General features: G+C 47.7%; 1 protein-coding gene across 1 annotated transcript; it reads left to right on the top strand.

Annotated features, from left to right (window-relative positions):
• The first annotated feature begins 1,384 nt into the window (after positions 1 to 1,384).
• CSNK2A1 (casein kinase 2 alpha 1) lies at positions 1,385 to 24,056 on the top strand. The gene is made up of 13 exons (XM_027697328.1): positions 1,385 to 1,507; positions 12,964 to 13,161; positions 14,163 to 14,274; positions 15,212 to 15,313; positions 15,741 to 15,791; positions 16,642 to 16,701; positions 17,379 to 17,462; positions 17,864 to 17,974; positions 18,787 to 18,888; positions 19,789 to 19,889; positions 20,586 to 20,734; positions 21,996 to 22,082; positions 22,713 to 24,056. The coding sequence occupies exons 2-13, from the start codon at positions 13,061 to 13,063 to the stop codon at positions 22,826 to 22,828; spliced, it is 1,176 nt and encodes a 391-aa protein (XP_027553129.1). The 5' UTR covers positions 1,385 to 1,507; positions 12,964 to 13,060; the 3' UTR covers positions 22,829 to 24,056.
• Positions 24,057 to 24,071: the final 15 nt, after the last annotated feature.

Here is a 24,071-nt window from a genome sequence, read left to right as displayed (position 1 = left end):
AATTTCCCCACAACAGGGGCCGTTATCAGCGGCAAATATTCGGAGCGGTCCCAGGGGGGGCCTCCAGCCCTTCCCCTCCACCTACCCCACCGCTCTCCCGCTCCGGCCCCACGTCAATGCCGCTGCAAAGGTGTCGGAACAATCGCCTGACAAAGAGCTATTTTTAGGGGCCGGGGCTCGGAGCGAGGATACGGCCGGGCCGCTGACAATGGGGGGAAGGGGGCCGGGCTTCCCCCGTGACCACTCGGCAGCAGAAGGACCTGTAAGATTTCCTCGATGACCCAGGCCCGTACAATACAAGGAAAGCGCGAGAGGGAGATACCCCCGCCAGGACGAGCTGCTCCTTTACCTAATGGGAGTGACCCGGGGTGAGGGGCTGCCAGGTTCGGGCCAGCGGCCTCCCATAGGGGAGACACCCACACCGGGGGGGGAAGTGGGGTGAAGCCTGGCCGTGCTTCCATATGAAAGGGCACAAGGGTGCCTGTGGGGTTCAGCACAACCCCCTCCCCTCCAGGCTGGCTCACAGCTCTGAGCCAGAGCCTGGATGTGGTGGGATAGCAGTGACCAGCCCAGGGCTGTGTGTCACCAGCCAGCCCCGCTCTGAGGGTGCCATGAGCCAGGGGGGCTCAGAGGAAGCAGCTGAGGGGTCGGGCTGAGCCCTGATGTGCTTCCTCCCCCAGTGGGGTCCCCCCTGGCTCAGCCTGCGCCAGAGAGGTCGGTGGGCCATCTGCTGTGGCCAATCCTTCAGCAAAAAAACTAATGTCCTGGGCTGCACGGCAGGAAATTGGGGCTAAAAAGGTGAAAGGCGGGGATGGAAGGTCATGAGGTGGCTGGAAGAGGTCAGGGCTCAGCCTGGCTGGTGGCAAAGTGGACACTGCAGGGGGATGAGCCCCTTCCATCAAATGCGGCATGACTCCTGCACGCCGGGGCCCGATCCCACCGCTCTGCAGCGACCCTAGGAGCCAGGGGGGCAAGGAAAGGGCCAGTGGCAAGGCCGTGGAAGGGCCGTGGAAGGTCCATGGAAGGGCCCTGAAAGGGCCGTGGAAGGTCCACGGAAGATCCATGGAAGGGCCGTGGAAGGGCCATGGTAGGCCCTATCCTGGGGCCGCTCCGCAGGCCGCAGTCGCCCCCTGGCGGCGGCCCCCGCTCTCAGCCCCGCGGAGGGCCCGGGCCGCCATCGCGCACGGCCGGGCCCCCCGCCGGTGCCGCGGGAGGCCGACACATCCCGAGCGGCCTCCCCGCGCCCCACGGGGACACACCAGGACACAGAGCCGGGACACCTCCCGCCACCTCGCGGACTACAACTCCCATCACGCCCCTCGGCGCGCTCCTCCTCCCCCTTCCTCCCGCCCCCTCCCCTGCGCACGCCCCCGCGGCGCGTGGCGGGGCCGCGCTGGGTTCCGTTTCCGGCGCGCCTCGCTCTGGTCCCTGCGGCGGCGGCCGAGCCTTGTGCCTCCGCCATATTGTCTGTGTGCGGCGGCGGCGGCGGCGGCGGCGGCCGCGCCAGGTACCGGCGACTCCCGCGCCTGTGCGGGGCCCCGCGGCGGCGGCGGGTGGAGGGGGCGGCGGGGGAGAGGCGCCTCCGCGCCTCCTGTGCTTCCCCCTCCCCGCCCCCCCCATCCTCCGCCGCGGGCGCGGTGTGGGGCCGGGGGGCCGCGGCCGCCCCTCAGCAGAGCGGGGCCGCGACGGCGCTGAGGGGCGAGCGCGGGGAGCGGGCGGGCCCGGCGCGGCGGGGAGGGGCAGGGCCCGCCGCGTCCTGCCCGCAGAGGGGCTTCGAGCCCACGGGGGGAGCGGGCAGGGGCCGCGGAGGGGCCACCCCGCTGCCCCCCCGGCCCGGGCCGGGGCCGGCCCCAGCCGCGCAGGGAAGGGCAGGCCTCGCGGGACCGGGGCCGTCCCCTCCCCCAGCGCTCCCGGCTCGCTCGTTCGGGCCGTGTAGGTGTTATTTACCTAAATTGCCCGGTCTCGCCTCTCCCCCGCCCTGCCTGGAGAAGCGGGGGGATGCGGAGGGGCAGGGAGAGGCCTGTTGGTGCTCGCCGCCACCCCCGGCAGCGCAGGGACTCCGATCTGGGCCTTTCTGGGCGGAGGGGAAGGTCGTTCTCACGGCTTCCCACGCCGGTGTCTCCTCTGGAAGCGGCGGTGGTCAGTCTGGTCCCAGCTGTAATTTGGTTCATTTTGCCTTGGGGGCAGCGAGCTGTTTGTGGCTGTTGGTAAAATGCGCTTTGTAAGTGAGAGGTCAGATAAGATTATGGAACCCCGTGTGTGTCAGATCACTTTATTCTTTCTTAGTCAGGGCTTTGGGTGAAACCAATAAAGTTTGGATTATGAACACTCAGGGGAAGAGGAGGGGCAGGCACTGATCTCTGCTCTCTGTGACCAGTGGCAGGACCCAGGGGACGGCTGGAGTTGTGTAAGGGGAGGGTTAGGGTGGATATCAGGGAAAGGTTCTTCCCCCGGAGGGTGGTTGGGCACTAAACAGGCTCCCAGGGCAGTGGGCACAGCACCAAGGCTGCCAGAGCTCAAGGAGTGTTTGGACAAAGCTCTCAGGGAGAGGGTGGGATTGTTGGGGTGTCCTGTGCAGGGCCAGGAGTTGGACTATATTCTGGTGGGTCCCTTCCAACACTGATACCCCCAAGAGGGGTCTGTGATGATTTGGGGTTTGTGCTGCTCAAATCTGACCCTGGGCTGGGGCCTTGGGGAGCTGCTCCCTCAGTGCCAGGCTGATGTGTCTGGAGGGGGCTGTGCCCTGTGCTCCACATGTGCCCACCTGGCTCCTCAGGGAAGCTCCGTGTGTTCTGCAGACAGCTTGGGAAGAGGCCCCAGAAGGACTCAGAGGTGCCTGGGCACAGCAGGAATCAAGTAGACACCCAGCAGTTCTGCTGGGGACAGGGAGTGATTTGTTGGTTCTCGGAAAGCACTTTCTTTTCAGAAAGAGAATTACTCAGTTTGGTGCTCGTTGGTCCTGCCAACAGACCGGGGTGTTGGGTGTGAGTCCCGGTGTGGATTCCAGGTGCAGCATCAGCAGGGGCAGAGGAGTTGCTTGTCCCTGTTTTGTTCCTGAGGGCGTGATGTAGAAAAGGGTGAAGGTTGTGCTGGGAGAGGGGAGGCTCAGCTTGGGAAGACTCAAGGCAGGATTTGGGGGAAAGTGTGAAGCTTGATCGGTTCCTTGGTTAGTCCTAAAAACTAGGATTGGTTTCTGAATGTTCTGATTCCTACAGCACAGGGCCATGGTTGGGTAAAACATACCAAGAATGGTCCATCCTCTGTGGAGGCACTGGAAAATAAAAACTGGAATGGGAATGTCCAGCCAGGGCAGGCAGCACTCTGCCCTCAGGAGATCCACCTATGCCTTGCAGCTGGAATCCCAGTTCTTTGGGTGCCTCCAGGCAGAGAGGGGCTTTTTGTAAAGGTCTAGACCTTTCCCTGAGCATGAAGAACGTAGATCTGTGGTGGTAGGCAATGATCCTTCCCTTTCATCTTGGCAGTGGGGAGAAATTTCCTTTATTTCACCTTTCTCTGGTGATTTCTGGCAATACCTGGTAATATAATTTCTGTTGTTAGTGAAACCTGCTGTCCTCTCGTTCCCTCTTGGCTGGGTGTGCATGTCCTGCACTCAGATCAGGGAGTTTGGCCACTCACCTGCTGCCCATGAGGAGCTGAAACAGGGTGGAGGAAGGGAGCTTCATGGGTTCATGGGCTGAAGGAAAATGAGGCTTGCTGGATGTTGGGAATATGGCTCTTTGCAAGAGGGATAGTAAAACTGGCAGTGAGTTCTAGCAAATGTGGAGGAAATTGGATCATGGAATGTTTTATGACGTAGGGTTTGTGCAGGGACAGTTAATTGTTTGCTTGAAAAAAAGCATGTGAGAATGAAGATGCAAAGCTGGGAGTGGGGATTGTTGGGAAAACACCATTTCCTGAGGGTGAGACAGAGAAAGACTTGAGTGTTTGATATTTGAGGCAGGTTGGGTGCATCGGTGTGGAATGGGTTGGAAGTGGAATATAGGATGCTGAAAGGTGGTTATAGATTTGTGGAGTTACAGAGAAAGAAACTATAAAAGGGACAGGGCCCCAACTTTTCCCAGTTTTATTAAATGGTGGATGTCCTCACAGCTTCCACTTCAATTCTTCTCCATTTTCTCCTTACAGAACTAATTTTCTCTTTTTGTCTTTCCTCGTGTCCTCTGAGGAATAAGGGAAAGGGAGGCAGGAGAAGGAAATGGGTGACATTGTGGTGGTGTGATTAATATCATGTCACATTTCTGAAGAGGCAGGGTTTTATTTCTGGGTTACCAGACCTGTCACCTCCACTGTTCCTCCATTATGGAATTGCTTACATTAAGGTATCTGTTTTAGAAATTCCCTGGATGAGATTGATGCCATCTTAGATCTTATTGTCCCTTAAAGGTCTTGAGAGGGAAAAAAAACTCCCAAATTTTAAAATCAAGAAGGGACTGCTGTGACTCAGTCTGGCTGCAAACATTGATTGCAAGACAGATCTTGGATAATTTTTCTGAGCTTGGATATCTCCTTCCAGGGGCTTCCAAGAGCTGACTTCCCTGGAATTTACAGAATGTAATTGGAGAAAAGGAGTTCTCCTTTGGACCTAGGAAAACTGCTTGGAAGAGGAGGCTGCAGCTTTCTCAGCTGGTGTCAGTGCTGGGTCTGAAAGCAGAGTGATTTTGCAACCTGGTTTTTGAAACCTTTTGCCATCAAGGTGCCAAACTAACAGGTCCATAGGAAAGGTTGATGAGAAGTGGGATTGTTGATGTGGTCATGGGATCAGTGGTTCATGGATATCTTCTGCTGGTCAGGTGTCAGCAGCAGAGGAGCAGCAACATGAGAGTGACACGAGTCTCACCTGCTCCTGTGTTCACACTGCTCTGGGCAGTTTTATTCAAGCAAATTTTATTACCCATTTCATGCTGCTGCTTTGGGGAGGTGAAGAGCAGAAGGGGGGGCTTGGAGTTCTTTGTGGACTTGGTACCACCACAGACTCACATTTGGAAAGTTACAATTTCAATAATTCTAGTTTTGCACAGAGTTCATTTCTGAGAGTTACATCCTTTTTACTGAGTTCTAATTTTTAAGGAATGTTACCCTATGCAGGGAGGCAATTTCTAAAGCAGGCTGTCCAGCTGCTGTCCATGTAATGGCTGGATCATATTATGGCAATTTATTAAACATGAATGGTGAATAAAATGTATACTAGATGAAAGCAGAAAATAATTTTGAGTCAAGGCAGAACTTGGCTGCAGGTTTCCCATTGGATAATCATGTCTCTGAGTGTTAACAGCAGTCCTAGAAAATTGGAAGTTATTCACTCCATTTTTGCAGAGAAGGAGGCTCTGCCCTTGCACCTTCTAGAACAACCAAGGGCTAAATTAGTCCTCTTTTAATTAAGCCAAGTGTAGGGAGAGTCCAGTATGCTGTGCAGTGCTAACACAGAATTAACGTGCCAGAACTTGCTTTCCCCGGGTGGGAGAGGTCTTGCTGTGGTGGGAAAAAGTGCCCCCAGTTCCTCCTGCTTGTCCAAGTAGGCAAAATGGAGCCTCTCCCTGTTGTTGCCAAAGCCCTTGGAGAAGGCATTTTCTCAGAGCATCTTTGCACACGTGTGTGTGAGTTGTCAGAAAATCTTTATTTTTAGTGTTCTGAAAATGGATGAGCGTGGACGCGCACAACAGATTAATTTCCAGTGTAGGAAAGCAAGAGCTCCTGCAATGTTCCTCCTCTTCCAGGCTTTGTCACAGGTTTCTCTGCCTGTTACCAGTGTGCTGTTGAATTCCAGCCTTTCTTCTGCACTTTTATTGTACTCCAGAAGGAAAAGGGGGGCTTTTTGCTCACTGTGCAGCATCCAGGTTCATTTCAACTGAGTTTAAAAATTAAATTACAGGTTTTGGCACAGTGGCTTTGCGGGGGGGTCGGTTGCAGGGTGTGAAGGAGGATGCTGTGTGGGGTTGTTTGGCATGGCAGTGGTGGGTTCAGCATTTGTGTCCCCAAGGGCTACACTGGTGAGAGTGCTGAGGTTACCAGGCTTCAGTTCATCTCCAAAACACTGGGGTGAAATATTAAAATCTTGGTTGGTACCTGCACATCACCTGAAGTGTCAGGAGCCAGCACTGGGGTTTATACAGTTCTAACTCTATATAAAATTATATATATATATATATATATATATATATATATATATATATATCAGTTTATAAGCCCAGCACTGGGATGTTGTGGTAGGGTACCCAGGGCATAATAGCCATTACACTGATTGCTGGAGTTTAATAGCTGTTTTTTCCTGTTTGATTTTTGGGGTGGTTGTAGCTGGGTTCATCTTGTGTTAATAATGGTGAATTTTTAGAGGATTATGTCAGAACTTTACTTTCTGGCAGGGGCTTGCACCGGGTGGTTCTTGCTGAGCCTGCTGGATGCCAGCTGAGCAGTGGAGATGGTTTGTGGTGCATTGCCTGCTCCATGGAACAGCTGATCACAGGGATTTCCTGAAGAAATAGTTACATGCAGTGTAACTGGTTTATCCTTTGGCTCTGGTAACTGTTCCTGCCTCTGGGAATTGGCTGGTCAGATCAGTTGGAACTGTGTAGCTTTTGCACAGGTACAGGTCAGTTGTCTGAGTTCTGGCTAAATCCCTCTCTGTACATGAACCAGAGTCAAATCAGCTGAACGATTGGCCTGGCAGTGCTCTGTGCCTACTAATTAATGAGGAAAACAACTGTGTCACTTAGCAGCAATTAGGGAGGGAGAACTTTCCAGGGGACGTTGCCAGTGGAGCCTGATGTCAGCTCTGAAGAGCCTGTAGTGGTGCTGAAACATTCCCCTTTGTGAGCCTTCAGGAAGAGTTTCCTGGCTGGGATCTCAGAAATGGTAGTTTTGGTAACTGGAATACTGTCTGAAGCTCCAGCAGTAGGAGCTTCAGTTTTGTTAGTGTTCTTGGAATAAAAAAGAATTGCTTCCCATTGAAGTCTTTCTTTGGCTTTAGGGCAGGCCTGAAGGGATGTACGTCCAAAAAAACTCTCCCACCTTTCCTGCACTCCCTGCTCGGCCTGAACTGTCAGGGTGGGGAAGAGGTGCCTGCAAGAAGGCCTCTGTTTGGTGTGTGTACAGGGAGGTTAGTTTGGCAATTCCTGGTTACATTTACAGCCATTTTTACTGGATTGTGTCAGGATTCCTCAGTCCTGGCAGTAAGGATGTCCGCTGTGTTTGTGGGAGGCTGGGAGCAGTGGCAGGAGTAGCCAGAGGTGCTGGGGCTTGGGTGTCTTGCTGGTGTCCCTGCCCACGGCCTCATCCAAGATCAGCCTTGGGTTTTTGTGTTAAGAAAGCCTCTCCCTTTGCTCCATGTGCTGTGGACTAACTTAGCTCTGAAAATATTAGAGAGAATCCAGGGGTTTGGGGGAGAGAAGTGGTGAGATAGGAGTTTTAAAGGTTGTCTGTTCTGGATAAAATCCCTTAGGAGATGGAGGGAGCAGCATTCCCATCACTGCTGCTGGAGGAAATCCTGGCTGTCCTGACCCAGGTCCATGTGCTGTTGCCAACACTGACTCTTGGCAAAGGACAGTTGTCCAACCAGGCTGAGACAGTGGAGACCCGTAGAGGGTCTGTGAGAGCTCTGCTACAATTTAGCTGTTACAGGTCTGAACAAAAAGGAAGACAAAGCATGACAGACCTTCTGCCAGGAGGGTGTGTGGGCACCAGAGCCACTGCCAGGGCATCCTGGAGGGTGACAGACGTGCGAGACGCTGCTCTCGGCATTGGGAAAGTGGGACAGTGAAGTTTTCCCCAAGACTGTGCAGGGTATTGTAAAACATGGAGTGATGGTAAAACCAAAACCATTCCGTGGTCGGTCCTGTGACTTCCATATAGATGGTAATCCTTGTTACAAGGGATAACTTCTTCATTGGCAGGAACTGCAAGGAATTCGGGGGGGGGATCAGTCAAGCTGATGAAGGAAGAGCCAATCTAAATTTTAGGATATTTCTAGTACAGAATTACTCCAAGATGTTTCTTCCAGTATAACTAAACCTGTCAACTGCTTTCCCTGATGGCTGGCCATGTCTTGTTTTGAATTAATCATGTTTCTTTTTTAAGGGAATGTTGAGGTCTTTGGATATCATGATTTGTTATTCCTCACAACCAGCTATTTAAAAGAAATCTGCAAAATAACTTTGGTGGAAAATGCAGTTAGAGTAGACTGTGCTGTTCCAAAACAATATCCAGGGAAAAGTTCAATTTCAAACCTTAGCTTTTTCTTTTGACTCAGATTTAAAATCTGTGCTTCTGTTGATGATGTCCCTTTAGTAGGTGAATGATCTTCAGGAAAGGATGTAGTGTCAGCTTTGTTAATCCAGGCTTGTTACTATTTTAGCTATAAAATTGTAGAAAAATATAGGTTGCAAGGGACTTCTGGAGGTCATCTCTTCCATGCTTGTATTGCTGCAGTTTCAGCATCATGAAAACACATAAATCGGGGTCTTTTGTGAGGTAAAGCATGTTTTTTATTAAGTTGATTACTATTATTTCTTCTTTCAAAGGTAAGCTGGGTGCTGATTGATGTTGGCTGCCACCAGGCTGTACTGTAGCATTTAGGCATGTCTTGATCTTTTAATTTCAGTGGTGTCTCTCCAGTAGTAGATGTTCTCCAAACTCTGAAGGAGCAAGTGCTCTTCCTTGGGAGGATTACAGGGCTACGTGGGCTATGTGGAGGAAATCATCAGCAGTTTTATCTGATAATTGTAATGCTTCCTCACCCTAATAAATCACGTTACACACTTGTGATTTCAGAGGCTGGGTTTAAGCCATTTGCCATGAAAGGTAAACATCTTGCTTGCAGTTGTAGATAAAAGAAAGGAATAACCTTTTGATTCTGTAATTCTGCTCTTCTGCACTGACAGAGCTTTTCTTCTTTCACAACAAACCTGCTGCTGTCTCAGCCTGTTTACAGTCTTAGTCTGGCACAGTCGCCACTGTAATGAGCTTACGTGGGGAAAGTACAAGTGAGAGCAAGGTCTTAGACCTGTTTGGCCAATCTGTCCATCTCGCTTTTCTCCTCGAGAGGAAGGTGAACTTCTCTGGGACAGTCTGTCTGGAACTGATAAAGTGATGGGAATGTTTTCTTGGCTCTTTGAGGTCGACTTGGGACAATTCAGGTCCTGTCCTACTCCTCTGGGCCTGCTATGGGCTCGCTGAAACCAAGTTCAGGTGGTTCCTTGCTAATAAAACCAGGTTTCTGTGGTGTTGGACGTGGTTTACTGGGTTCACTCCTCTATCTCTGGATGAACTTAGATCTTCCTGGCAATGTGCTGTTCACATGGAGGGCAGGTCATGCTGTGAGCAGCAGCCCACAGGGAAGCCCGTGTCAAGCGGTGCCTGTGTTCCTGGGTGCATTATTTATACTCCAAACCTTATCCACAAAGGTCATCACTTGGATAGCACTTGCAGGGTCCTCGGGACACCAGTCTTCTGGAAAGCTCTTGGCTTCCAGCTCACTGGGAGCCTGTGGGAGTGCTGTGTCATACTGGTGCAACTTCTTAGGTTTAAGGTTCTCAGCTTGAGAGAAGCTCGGTGCCAAAAACATTTCCATTTAAAAGGAGAAAAAAGATATTTCAGTATCTCAGTTATTCTTGATTAAAAAAAAAAAAAGGCAAATTTTACTAGAGGCTAAGTAGGTGTGCTTCTCAAACTAATCTGCATGGATTTCTTAGCTGTGTTTTGTTGCTACTTGCTGTAAGTGGATATGTCTGGAAGGACAGAGGGTGTAGGAAATTCCTGTGCTAATCGGAATAGGTGCTGGAAGTATGGATCCTTCACAAGATATCAAATCCCTCATGGGGGCAGGGGTTGCCCTTGGAATTAGAGTGCATTTTAAGGATGATAGCATCCCTTTTTAAAAATGAGGGAGTTTGTAACTGTGGTTTAAGTTAAAATGTTTTAAAAATCAGATTTAAAGTGAGCATTGAGAGGCTTTTTACCCTTTTGTTGAACTTTGGGCACAAAATATCTAATCTTGCCAAGCTGCTCAGACAGCAGACTACTGCTCTGTCTCCTTGCACAGGGAAGCCTTTGCAGTGAATAGCGTGTCAGACTGTAGCTGGGAGCTTTGTCTTCCTCTCTCTGTGACCTTTGGTATGTTTTCTGAAAGCTCATGATTGTGTTTCCTAGTTAAACACTTCTCTACCAGAGAAATTAAAATTTTTACATTGTGTTTTTTTGGAGATGCTCAAGACTGCATTGGGCATGGCAACCTGATCTAATGTCATCTGCTTTGACTAGATGATGTTTAGCAGACTTTTCAATATAAATTATTCTATGATTCTGTCATTAATGCAGGAATTAATAAATGACAACATTCTGTTTGGGTTCTGCAGAAATAGAACTCATCTTTTATAACAAGCTCAAGACAGTTCTCTAGGTGCAATCACTGCTCATACTCAGATTTTTTGCCTGAAAAACTGGAAGCTCAACTGATGTTTGCATGTCAACACCTGTCCCCATTATCCGTCCTTATTTGTGTCATTCCCTTCTGCCAAGGAACTTGGATCCACTGCAAAATGATCCCCCTCCAGGGGCAGTGGAAGAAAAAATCTATACGAATTCCTTGGCAGTTTTGAGCAGAGTGAGTGAGCTGCTTTCAGGCAGGGTAAGTTTATATATGTCTGTAACTTTGTTTGCTTCAAAATTAAATTATCTGTGCAAACTTTCTCCCCTTCCTGTATAAAGAACAGCAGACAATAATACCTACCCTCGTAAATAGACATTGTGTGCCATTCTTAGAAGCTACAGTCGATGATTTCCTGAAAAAGCCCTTCTCTGAGCAGCCAGTTACAATGTGCTGCTTGAGCTAGGCTAGAGCTACGTGACAAAAAATAGCCACTGTGAAATTTGATCTATCTTTAGATAATGTGATTGATTTTTCTTTCTTTTTTATTCTCTTTTTTCTTTTTTTCCTTGCTGAAACTGATCTTGCTCAGCTGGGTGAGCTGGAGCAGTCACATGTGCTTTATTGATACTGGGTTGTGCTTAAAAATTAAAATTGCTAAGTCATGTATAGGTTCAGTTAATTCCTACACAAGGAGTATTGGGCAGAGGAAATGAGCCAGTGCATCTTCTGCCAGAAGCACATGGAATGAGGAGAAACAAAACCACCGTGATTGAACTTTGAAATCTAACAAATTTCACTGTACTAGAGTGTTCTAGTAAACTTGCATGCTCTGGTAATGCCTGGGGACGTTTTTGGAATATACATCCAATTTCTAAGTGTCTGAGTCATGCCACATAAATGCTTTGAGGTCTTAGATGATTGCTGCCCCATCTTCTGAAAGTGTGTTTTGTTAGAGAACTAACATATTGTCCGGGAATAGACTTATCATATTTTTAGGAATACTTCATATTCTTCCATTAGCTGCACTCAAGGCTGAAGTGCCCCCTCCTTACCCTCTTGGTGTGAGGCCTCAGTGCACTTTGGGACAGAGTCGTGTCCCTTTTTAACCTTGGGACTGTATTACTGCAACCCTGTCTACCTGGAGCTGCCTCCAACACCACTGGTGTGTCAGTAGGTCAAAAAACAACCCAGCTGCTGAGGTCTGTCCCACCTGAGGAGGCTTTGTCCACGCCAGAGAGCCCTCATGGATGTTTCTGCCTCTGGATGCAGGACCAGCTGCTGGTCAGGTTGTGTGACACAGTGAAGGACATCAGACCTGTGCCCCCAGGTCCTTCACCATCCTCACAGCCAGTGGTTCTTGCTGGGTCCTCCCAGCAGCTGAAGCACTGCAGACCTTGAATAAACAGGACACTGCCAGTAGAGCAGGATTTTGCTTCTAGAATTTTCTTCTGGTCTGCATTGTCCTGATAGCCTGGTAACTGCTCCGAGCAGATTTCTAGGTCTTTTCTCAATTAATTGCTGATTAATGGGGCTATTATTTCCTCCTGCAGTCTGTCAGTTGCCTGTTTTCTGTGAAGGAGTAAGATTGGCATAGCAAATAAATACATTCATTTAGGTCATAGTGTTGCCCACTGATTGAGCCCCTACACAGGGCTGTGGGTCCCTGCCATGTGCTACACACCAAACAGAGCCCTTCCATGCTCTGAGACAGCTCCCCTCCCTGTCAGCTGTCTTGAAAGCTGACAAAGAGATTCTTTACTTACCTCAAAATGTGTCAACTCATGAAAGATTTTAGAGGTGCAAAGGCACCACGTTTATTTTAGGTAGGACAATACTGAAATAAAACTGTAGTGAGTTACTGTTGTCTTAAATATTCAGATATAGATGTTCAGATATAGATGATAAAAATTTAGAGTGATTTTGACTAGTCTCAATACTAATGAAACCTAACAGAAGCTTTGCAAAAACCACATTATAAGGAGGAAGAATTGGAGGTGCATACCAAATGCTTCGGACAAGCAGATGCAAAGAAACATCTTCAGACTCTTGCAGCAGAATTTTTCTTTCGAGTTTGAGTAAAGCATCATAATCCAACACAGATGCTGCTGTCTTTTGGACAGTCAGATTTAATGCCTTGGCTGTAGAAAGTTGTGACTAAAAAGGGTTCCCCTCCCAGCAGAATTGGTTTGGTTACATGGGGTGGCACAGGATGGGGGAGAGATGAGATTGCAGCCCGTGGCTGCTACTTTCGCTCTGGAGCTGAAAAGAAGGAGTCTGTCTGCAGATACAGGATTCATGGCATTTCTTTCCTTTTGGAAAGTTATGTCTGCAACCAGAAGTTGGAAACAACGTGCTGAAAGTTGCAAAATTGGAGGGGGCTTTGTTAGGGGGGCCAAGTGACCCATCTTGTGTGAGGGAGAGCGGACAAATTGCTTCCAAGCTCTGATGAACAATCCCAGGCCTGTGGCTGGGCTCCAGCCTCCTGGGCTCCAGCCTCTCCTTCGCAGCAGCTTTTAATGATTAACTTAAATACTTTTATGGTACCTTGAGAATTTAACCTCTCGTTCATATTCTCTCTGCAGGTGGAGGAATCTGAGGCCTTTCTCCTCCTTGCAACGTTGCAGACCAGGTCGCCTCTGATTTCACATCTCCTCGTTTCCGCCTGCCAACCTGTCTGATATGTCGGGACCCGTGCCGAGCAGGGCCAGGGTTTACACGGATGTGAACACACACAGACCCCGCGAGTACTGGGACTATGAGTCGCACGTTGTTGAGTGGGGGTAAGTCTCTGGGCTGCCTCTGGATGTCCCTGCCCTGGGATCAATCCCTGTGGATCTGGGTGCATGGGGAGTTCAGGTGCCTGTGCTGCGTGAGGCTTTTTCCACGCTCCTTGGCGGATGTCAAGCGTTAGGATCACGATGTTTCTTCAAAGAAGTGTTTCTTATCAAACTTTTAAATCCTCAGCTGCACGGGAACAGCAGCTTCCTTAAAAGTTTGAAGAATATTTGCCAGGTAACATCCCCTTTCAGAGGGAAGAAAGTCTTCCTCTGAAACAATCAAACCAGCCCTGAGCACAGGGCTGAAAAGAAGTGAAAAGACTTTCAAACTGAAGTTGCTTCTGACTTGGATGAGTGAAGAGACTCTGCAGACTTAAATAGGTACATGTTATTTTGTGACTTGTTGCTCTCTGTGAGTGACTGGAAAAGACACGGCTGCTTCTCTTTGAAGGAGGGAGGTGTCTAAATTGAGCTCATGACTAAACCCTCCCAGAATCAGACATCAGTGGTGGCAGCTTCACAGCTCTGCATTCCTGCTGGGATGTGGAGGGCCCAGGCAGAGTTCAGCCCTCAGCTGTGCTGCAGTTCCCAGTTTCTGGAATGTACACAGTCGTCTGAGCATAAGTGCTTCTTTGTGCCTAGTCTGTTTTTAAACAGTCTAGCACTTAAGTTTTTGCTGTCACTGGCTTTGTTGATTTTTAACAGTATTATACAAAGAAAAATGTAGCTTCCAAATATAGAGAGACTGGGAGAAGAGATAACTCGAGTTTGCTAATGCTGAAAAGATAGTTGGGCTTTCAGTCCGTAGTTTTGGATTTAATCTAACTTGGGCAAATAGAAGTTCCCTGTTTCTCTCCTAATTCTTAATCACCCTGGTCAGGAGAAGATACTAGTTAATCCCTTTTGTCTGGAAAGGGAGGCAGTGATTAAGTGTTAAGGAGCAGTTTGTACATTGTCATGGAAATGACTGAGCTCTTTGGAACTTTAACCTTTTCTCTCCACAGAAATCAAGATGACTACCAGCTAGTTCGAAAATTAGGCCGAGGCAAATACAGTGAAGTATTTGAAGCCATCAACATTACAAATAATGAAAAAGTAGTTGTTAAAATTCTCAAGGTGAGCTGGGGATTGGGCAACAGATAAAATCTGTCTTGAGGTGATCAGGAGGCCAGAAAGGGCTGTTTGATGTTCTAAAACTGAAATCCTTAAAGCCTGGCTTTGGAGTGTCATTCAGTGAAACAGGCCATCATTTTGAGCCTCCAGATGCACTTGGTTATTAAGTCAGATCTCTGCCTGTAAGGAATTAGGCTCTGTCTTAAAGAAGCCCTCATGTGCAGCACGTTTTTACCTAGAGCTAAGCAACGCTTCAACAGCTGACTACAAAATTCTCACCCTCTCTAAGTGCCGGTGCCCTGGCATGCTGTTGTGGGCATGGCCTTCTTTCAGTGACCCTCCCAATAGCCCGTGGACTTCTCATAGTTAAACATTTGCCACATGCCAGTTAAGAATTCTTGGAGTATCATAGAATCACAGAACTGATCAGGTTGGAAAAGCCCTCTAAGATCATCGAGTACAACCCCTGACCCAGCACTGCCAAGCCCACTACTAAACCATGTCCCCAAGTGCCACGTGTATATGTCTTTTAAATACCTCCAGTGATCCCTCTACCACTGGAGAGGGCTTGACAACCTTTTCCATGCAGAAATCTTTCCTGATATCCAACCTAAACCTCCCCTGGCAGAACTTGAGGTTGTTTCCTCTTGCCCTCTCACTTGTCCTATCAGATCATGTTCAGAGAGCTTTAAAAAGAAAAATCTTCCTGCCTTTCCTTCACGTGAAACTGTTGTCTGTAGCTGTCAGGGTTGTATGGTTAGAAAGGAGACAGCAGATATCTGAGCCCTTCTTGGAGTGATGCATACTCAGGTTATATTACAAAGGCTCTGATGTATTTTGCTGATCTGCAGTCATCTGGGTGTTGTCATCTGGGTGTTGAGCTATTAACCTCACTTTACTGCAGTGCTTTATCTTACACTTTGGGTTTTTTATTCTTCAGCCTGTTAAAAAGAAGAAAATCAAGCGTGAAATCAAGATCTTAGAGAACTTGCGAGGCGGGCCCAATATAATCACCCTTGCAGATATAGTAAAAGATCCTGTGGTGAGTATGGGAGCAACTGAAAGGGTACTCTGGGGTTATGGGTGAAGTTGCTGTGTTTGACTTCAGCTCTGATCCGGGTTTTTGTTTATCCCTGCTCTTAAATCCTGCTTTTGAATTGACTAATAAGATCAGCTCTTCATCTGATAAACTTCTTTTAGAGGGCCCTTCCCCCACAGGTCCCTTCAGCTCCTCACTCTGTGAGGAAGAGATACCAGTGAGCTGAGAGAAGTTAATTCATTCTGCAAACAGTGCTGCCGGGGGCTGTGGGCTTTGGCTCTGCTTTCTCTATCTTAGGAGAATCATAAATATGTCCAAGGCAGAGGGGTTTTGTGCAGTTTTAGGAGAAAAAAAGGGTTTAATTAATGATCCTAAATGGAAACATATTGTATCAACTTAACATGGCTGAACACTTTTCTTTCTGTTTTAGTCTCGGACACCCGCTTTGGTTTTTGAACATGTAAACAACACAGACTTTAAGGTACAGTGTGGGATGTGAACTTCTCATTTTTTTCTGTTTGAAAGCCACTCGTTCTGGTTTTTGAGGGGAAAGTCAAATACACAGGTCAGGCAGGCTATTTAATCATTTCCTTCCAGCATAGGAACTGTGCTTAAAGGTAAATACAGTTGGGATAGAAGTTTGTAATTAGTCCTTCAGTACCATTTTGCCACAGAAGTTAAAAGGTGAGAATTCAGATTCCAAGTGGTATTTAAACTTGGGAGCAAATGAATCTGTAACTGTGTGGCCCATCAGTGCCTTATGGAAACATTTTGCTTTTATGTGTACAACTCTTTATTGAAACGACTTTAAATCTGAACAGCTGTTTCTGTGGCCTTTCATACTTCTGGGAATAGGGATTTAAATGTTTCTTTGCTGTTTCTGTGGCCTTTCATACATCTGGGAGTAGGGATTTAAATGTTTCTTTGTCCCCTTCCTACTGACCCACCTCAGGAGAAGAAAGGCAGTGCAGTGCCATTAGGAATAGCTATTTAATGTTGCAGAGCACCCTCAGTCTTCTTGTGACCCAGAGTGCAGGCATGGCCTGTCATGCTGGTGCTGGGCAGGTACAACTGGAGGTAGACAGTGACAGGGACCAGAATGTGCTGTCTGAGCAGAGCTGGGAGTAAACTGTGTGTGGGATTTGTAAGGGGAGAGAAACAGACTGATCAGAGTTGGGTGTGGGATCAGAGTAACTTGGGAAACTTGGACCATTCCTTCAAATGGGTTTGGAGAACCACAGCAGCCCAAGACAGGATTGTTCTGAATTGGCAGGGATGTGATGGGTTTTTTTGGGTGTTGAACACTGATATGATGTCTTTGTGTCCCACAGCAATTATACCAGACATTAACAGATTATGATATTCGATTCTACATGTATGAGATTTTGAAGGTAAGTTGGTGTTTTGCTGTTTTGGCTGTTTATTTCTAGGATTTGGTCTCAGCTAATCCTGTAGACATGGTTCTCATGTCACTGATCATAGTGACATATCACTAAGGGAAGGGAAGAGAAAGCCTATGAAAGAATTGGGCAGAAAAATGTCAACTCAGTATTGATTTTTTTTTTCAGCCTTGTTTCTGCAACAAATGCTAGGCTTTTTTTTTTTTTGAGGCTAGCAAAGCCTTTCAGTACACTGAGATAGCTTAAGGTCCTGAATCAGAAGTACATGTAGCCTCTGAAAACAGACAACAGTAAGCTGTTGCTGGCTGGGTTTGTGCTCTGATGTAATGTGAGTCAAATGTCTTTGTCCATTCTTCTGAAACAAGTAATTTTTTCCTTAGGAGTCTGGAAAAGGGGGCCTTGTTTGATCTATAGTGCCTAGTAACTATGCTCTTAGGGACTCTGAAATTCCAGTTTTTAGGAGGAAGCACATGAAGTGAAGTCAGGACACTTTTGTTGCTGGGACCTCCCTTTGAAAGGGGGCTCTGTGATCAGTGAGCGTAGTCCAGGATGTAACACTGGACAGTCTTGCCACCTAATTACAGTTGATGTATGTGCAAATACTCCTGAATGTGGTTGAACTCGAGAGGTCCTTGTGACTCCAGCGTCTGTTTCTTTGTCCCCTGCAGGCTCTAGATTACTGCCATAGCATGGGAATCATGCACAGAGATGTCAAACCTCACAACGTCATGATTGACCATGAGCACAGAAAGGTAGTGTGGGGTGGCTGGGGGGGCAGGGAGGGGGGTCCTGCTTTTCCCTTGGCAGACTGGGATCCCTTTTGGGCACTCCTATGTAGTGGTATTAGCAGACTCCTTCAAAGGGCACTGCGCTTCCCTTGTGTGGAGAACTGTAAAATGAGATTCTATATGCTGCTTTTTGAAGCTTTTATGGGGTCACATGTACTGACAGGGTTGCAAGGAGAGGTATTTTATTTAGACTGGTTGGTGATATGGGTTTGGGGAGAATACGTAACCAGATACTCTGATCAAATGAATTGAAAATAGAAGACTTGTAAATTAACTTCAAACTAAGCTCACCTGCAGTGTTGTTCAGCCACTGGAGAGCTGGAGCACCCCTTGAGCCTCTTTTCTTTGTTTTCTGCCATTTCTAGCTTAGACTAATAGACTGGGGTTTGGCTGAATTCTATCACCCTGGCCAAGAGTACAATGTCAGAGTGGCTTCCAGATATTTCAAAGGACCTGAACTCCTTGTAGATTATCAGGTAAGAATTACCAGGACTTCTCACTGACTTTTGTATGGAAAGTCTGTGCCATTTCAAGGTAACAACCCCAAAATTCAGATGTCTAGAGAGTTGAAGCTAAAGTCTGTTCCAAAATGTATGGCAGAAAGCAGCCATAAAATTAAAGAAATTCTGACTTAAAGAAACTAATGGGTAGTCTGAGGACCTGAGGAAGAGCTGCAGAACTATCATCATGGATCTTGGAATACAAATGCTGAATATTTTTTTAGCAAGGCTGTGTTTGCAGTAAGGTACAGGAATGAAACAAAGCCCCTGTGGGAACAGCGAGTACTGCATGAACTTCTAAATTAAGCTATAAAAGCATCCCCATATCTGATGGCAGATTGCATTATGGAAATCACAGTGTTCCTGGTGACTTTCAGACTGCGCTGGTTCTGAAAAAAGGCACATCCTCACCTGCCTGTGGACCTTGGGGAGGCCACGCCTTTTGTTGCTTGTTGTGATCCCTACCTTCCCCACACACACTTCTTGATGGTCCATAACATTGGAGCCTGCAGTGAAAACAGAAAAAGGCACTGATCTTTAATATCCTGGTGGACAGGGATGGAACTAGGATACCTGCTGTCCTGCTAATTGCTGTATCCCAGTTTGAGTAACTGGAACACTGAGCTGAACGGTGTTTAGGGATCAAGATACATGAAGATAGTTCAGTCTGTTTCCAGCATAATGTGGCCATGTTTGTATCACTGGAGGGAGGGGGAGACCCTGTTAGTTTTGGAAGTCTGTTCTGCTTGATTCATTAGAAATTGAATTGTCCTTCTGGTTTTGTACAGATGTATGATTACAGTCTGGATATGTGGAGCTTGGGTTGCATGTTGGCTAGTATGATATTCCGAAAGGAACCATTTTTCCATGGCCATGACAACTATGATCAGGTGAGAGCTGGTCATGTACAATCTCTGTTCTCTTAGCACCATGAAGATTTCCTGCTTAGGCTTCTGTTGAGTGATCTGGAGAAGGATTTAAGCATTTCTCTAATGGCTTCTTTGCTCAGTTTGAAGCCACATTCCTTTTCTCAAGTGTGCAAGATTATGTAACCAATTAAATGGAAATGGATTTATAGAGCTTTGTACTTAGGGGCTCCTCAGTAGGTGTCTGGGAAAAGCTGTAACAATAGTTCCATTACAGCTGGTGTGTTCTGGTACACAGATTGACTATTCCTGAGGTTATGTGGAAAGCCCCTGCCACTACCCACCTTCCCCCCTCTCTGTATAGAAACTGAATTTGGTGCAGGTTTATAATCAAGATTCTGAAATCCTTGATGTGTTGCCTGTAAGCCAGAATATTTATACTTAAACCTTTACCACATGCTCTGCATGTGACTAACATGCAAATATTCCAGAACAGGGACCTTTTATTCTCAAACCTCCATTCTGGAGCCCTCTGGGGTGGTGCTTCACCCTTCACATGCAAGAGCCAGAGTTTCTGCTTTTTTGACCAGTTATTCTTGCCTTCACCTCTCTCGGTTTTGAATGTTTTCTTGCTACGAAGGGAGTTAGCATTGCAAAGTCTCAGGTTTTAGAGATTTTAGGGTATTTGGCTCCCTCCTGGCTGCCTTGGGGTACTGAGCTCTGTCTGTGAGTGGAGGCACATTCCTGGTGCTGGGGACTGTGTGTGGCTGGGGAAGCCAGAGCCACAGGGTGACCCTGTGGCTGCTGGTTCAGACCACTGAGACCAGGTTCAAGCTTCCGAGGGAATGTGCTGCTGTATCTTCACGTGGGCTCCAGCGTTATCATCCCCTCACAGTAGTGACTTATTTTTCTGTTTGTTCCCAGCTGGTGAGGATAGCCAAGGTGCTGGGGACAGAAGATCTGTATGACTACATTGACAAATACAACATTGAGCTGGATCCACGTTTCAATGACATCTTGGGCAGGTGAGCCAATGTCTGGAGTCTCTTTGGTAGATCTGGACACAGTTACAGCTTTGTCAACAGACCTTAGGGGAGAAACCAGAGCCAGAATTCTGGAGAATTGTCACTTTGTGCCTTTGGTCCCTTTTGCCAGTGCTTCCCATAGTCCTTTATATGGAAATGGACCTGAGGAAAGATTTTTAAATGTCATATAGGCAATAAAGGAACTGCTGGAGCAGAAAGCGTGAAGGGCAAATGCTCTACAGTCTGGGGGGAAAAACCAGTGCTGTTTCTCAGCATTACAGCATGGAAAATCAGGTGCTGCTTCAGGTGGCATTTACATATTCTTTTTCCCTTCATAGAGTTATTTTGTGTGATACTAAAACTAAAGGAACCAATGTTGGGGGTATAAGAGAAGAGCAGAACCTGGAATTTTAGGCCTGTAATCCATTCTGAATGAATCCTGCTGCTGTGCAGGGGCTGTGGTGGCTGTATCTGGGCTGTGGTGGCCACAGTGAGTGTGCTGGGGCCACGGCAGCTCTGCCACCGCGTGGAGACACAGTGCACTGCTGCTTCATGTTCCAGAACACCTCAGCCCTGCGGCTGCTGCACCAACCTTCTCGGGGACAGACATCTGTCACAGTTCCTGCTCCTTGAAAGAGTGAATTTTGGCATGGCTGTCCCCTGCCCAGCCTGATTTGGGTCTCTTTTCCCCCACAGACACTCCCGTAAGCGATGGGAGCGCTTTGTTCACAGCGAGAACCAACATCTGGTGAGTCCAGAAGCTCTGGATTTCTTAGACAAGCTGTTGCGATACGATCACCAGTCACGACTCACAGCGAGAGAAGCCATGGAACACCCCTACTTCTGTGAGTATCAGCTGCTGCCCTGAGAGATCTGCCCCTGGGAAGTCTCTGTTCCCATGGGTTGTGCAGATGGGAATTGAGAACAGCAACAATAATAAGCCCGGTCTCTGCTCTGGAGCTGAGGCTGCTGGTCTCTGGGGTGGGTAAAATAGGCCACTGCCACCTACACCAGCCAAGGAACCAGTGTTGGATACCTGTGTTGAGCCCATGAATCATCAGGTGATATCAGGGAAGGTCACCTAAATGATGTGATGTGTAGCTGCTTTCAGCAGGCGTGCATGGATTCCAATGTTTTGATAAACCCAGAGATGTCTGGTTTGTTGAGAAACAGGCCTTTTAACTCCTTTTGTTGTTAAATTGTTTAGCCACTGGTATATTCAGGTCTTGGGTTTGCAAGCAAAAGTGTAACTTTCACTGGTAAATGTTTTTAAATGTTTGCTGGTTTTCACAAATATTGATATTTGGGAGTTTGAAACAGCTGTAACAATGCAAAATGTCAGCATTTGCTCAGGTGTGGGGTTTTTTTCTTGCTGCTAAAAGAACCCCTGTAATTAACAAACTGCAGATCTGTGCTACACCTGCGGGAAATATTCCAGTGAAATGTTTTGCAGGTATGAGCATTAGTAAAGCCAAAAACTTGGAATGTGAGAGTTGAATGAACAGGCAACTTTGTGTCCACATCGAGATGCAGGTAGTGCTGAGCTCAGCATGAGGAAAGGCAAAATTTGGGATTCCCTTGTCTGACACAGGAGGCCTGGGAGGCAGGAAGGGGTTGTCCCTGTTCAGGTGAGAGCATGAAAAGTAAAAAGTTAGTAAGTTGGGATCATCTCACAGAAGACAACAAGCTCCAGTGGCACTTCTGACAGCTCACAGGCTGCTGTGGGATGTGTATAGAGACATGACACATGATTGTAATTAGTGATAATCTATCTGCTTGCTACACCCATGATCTGGATTTTGCTTTCTGCAATTACACAGTTGCTTAGCACAGAAAACACATCAAACTTCATCTTAATTCTCTTCAGGTTTTCCTGTCAAGCAGTCCTGCTGACCCCCAAATCACATTTAGGTGGCTTTCCCTGATGTGACACAACCTTGGTACCTTCTGAGTGCTTCCTGCTGGAAATAATGGTTTAAAACTTCTGAGTTCTGGTAGATGGTGGTTGATGTGCCAGGACTGGCTGAGCACAGAGGCCACAGGCAGTCTGTGTACCTCAGCAGCTCTTTGGCAACACAGCACCTAAGGGTAGTGTGCTCTTCCTAGATCCCATTGTGAAAGACCAGGCTCGGATGGGCTCGTCCAACATGCCGGGTGGCAGCACTCCTGTCAGCAGTGCGAGCATGATGTCAGGTCAGTCCTGCTCTCAGCTCTTCTTGGTGATTGGTGTGGTAAAGAAGCATTTGTGTGTGCTGGGTGGGTGTGAGGATCCAGGAGGGTGAGTTCTGCGGGTGGGGCATCGGGTCATCCCCTGGGACCAGAGACAAGGGCAAGGAAGGCTGCAAAGAAGTGGGTGGGAGAGCAAGATAAATAAGACCTCGGGCAGCCTGACCTGCTTTTCTGGTCTCGTTTTAAAAAGTGCTTTGCAGTTGGATTTTCTGGCAGCAGTTTGAAGGACAGTGCACTGGAATAGGCTGCCCAGAGAAGCTGTGGCTGTCCCAACCCTCAGAAGTGTTCAAGGCCAGGTTGGATGGGGCTTGGAGCAACCTTGTGTGTCCCTGCCCTTGACGGGGAGTTGGAACAAGATGAGCTTTAAGGTCACTTCCAACCCAAACCATTCTGGGATCCTGCCACTCTTTTGCCCATCAGTGACTCTTCAGTCAGCCCTTCTCAGAGGCCACAGAGAACTGTGACAGACGTTTAATCTCAGCTCTGAAAACATAACTGACCTGCAAAGCTACAACTTGATTCCAGAAGCTGACCTGTCCTGGGTGGCGACGTGCTGCTTTCACTCTAATTCCTGCTCCCCTGTCTCTCTTCCAGGGATTTCTTCAGTGCCAACACCTTCACCCCTTGGACCTCTAGCAGGCTCACCCGTCATCTCTGCCACCACCACCCTGGGGATGCCGGTTCCAGCTGCTGCGGGCGCCCAGCAGTAGTGACGGGCTCTGTCTCCTGCTGCCTGAGCTGAGTCAGGTGGGGAAGAGGTTTCCCCCTCCACCTCTCCTCAGGACGCAGCTCGTGCCTGGCAGGGGAAGGGAGGGGATGAACGCTTTGGAGACACCGTGTCTGAACTGTTGCTTGTGGATTTATAGTAGTTCAGTCATTATATACAAAATTATTATAGGCTGATTTTTCTTTTTTTACTTGAACTTTTCGTAACTCAGGGGATTCCCTGAAAATACCTACAGATGGAATATTTCTTGGACAGTTTTTCTTTCCCCCCCCACCCCACCCCCCCAAAAAAAAAAAGAAAAAAGTACTCTTCATTTAATAACAAATGAATCAACAGCATTTCCAAGCTCTTGCATCCTGCTGGAAATCTCTTCTCTTCACGTTCCCACCATTATTCCTCCATGAGCCTACACCTTGGGGGATTGTGCTCTTCTCCAGAGACTACCAAACCAAGTCTTCGTGAGGCAGGGGAGGGGGATTCTTAAAGTATCACTCACTTTAACCCCATGTCCTGCATATGTCCCAGCCAGGGTACACTGAGGAGACAATTCCAGTAGGGAGAGGTGGGATAAGCTTAAAAGGAATAAGTGCAGATAATGTCCAAAACCCTCATTGGATTGGATAATGTCTCCTTAGGAGCCAACCAGAATGCCAACTCACCCCTTGCATGTAATTTTAGTCTTAAAAATGAGGTTACTGATCCAAATGGAGTCCTTGCCACCTCCCGAGACAGGTGCTCCTGTAGAGTAAAGCCCTACTCTGATCAGCCCCTTTCTCACAGGAGGGTTCTTCCTGCCGTTGCTTGGGTTGGATCTCTGGAATTAGTTTGTTATTGGGTATATTGTTTTTAAATTGTTTCTATAGGTTTCGAGCTGGTGGCTACTTAAAGCTGGAAAAAAAAAAAATCAGACTGCGCCAAGTCCGATCCCACATCTTCACCCACCATCCCCTCCCTCACGTGCCATGTGGTGAGAATACCAGTTACCTCACAGTCTTGTAAATATGCACTGAGAGGAAGGAGCAAGCAGACGTTAACTTAAACTGAAATGGTAGATCAGTAATTGTGGACAAATATTATCATTGACAACGGAAAAAGCACCCTTGTTACAGCCCTGCTACCCCTTGCTGTGTATATATACTTTGTCCTTCATATGTGAAAGATCCAGTGTTGGAATTCTTTGGTGTAAATAAACATTTGGTTTTATTTATCGAGGTTAGATTTAAGTT

Source organism: Neopelma chrysocephalum, unplaced genomic scaffold, assembly GCF_003984885.1.
Source record: "Neopelma chrysocephalum unplaced genomic scaffold, ASM398488v2 Primary Assembly neopelma1_119, whole genome shotgun sequence".
NCBI classification, from domain to species: Eukaryota; Metazoa; Chordata; class Aves; order Passeriformes; family Pipridae; genus Neopelma; species Neopelma chrysocephalum.
The sequence above is the reverse complement of the archived record's forward strand: the minus strand, read 5'-3'. Positions and strand labels throughout refer to the sequence as shown.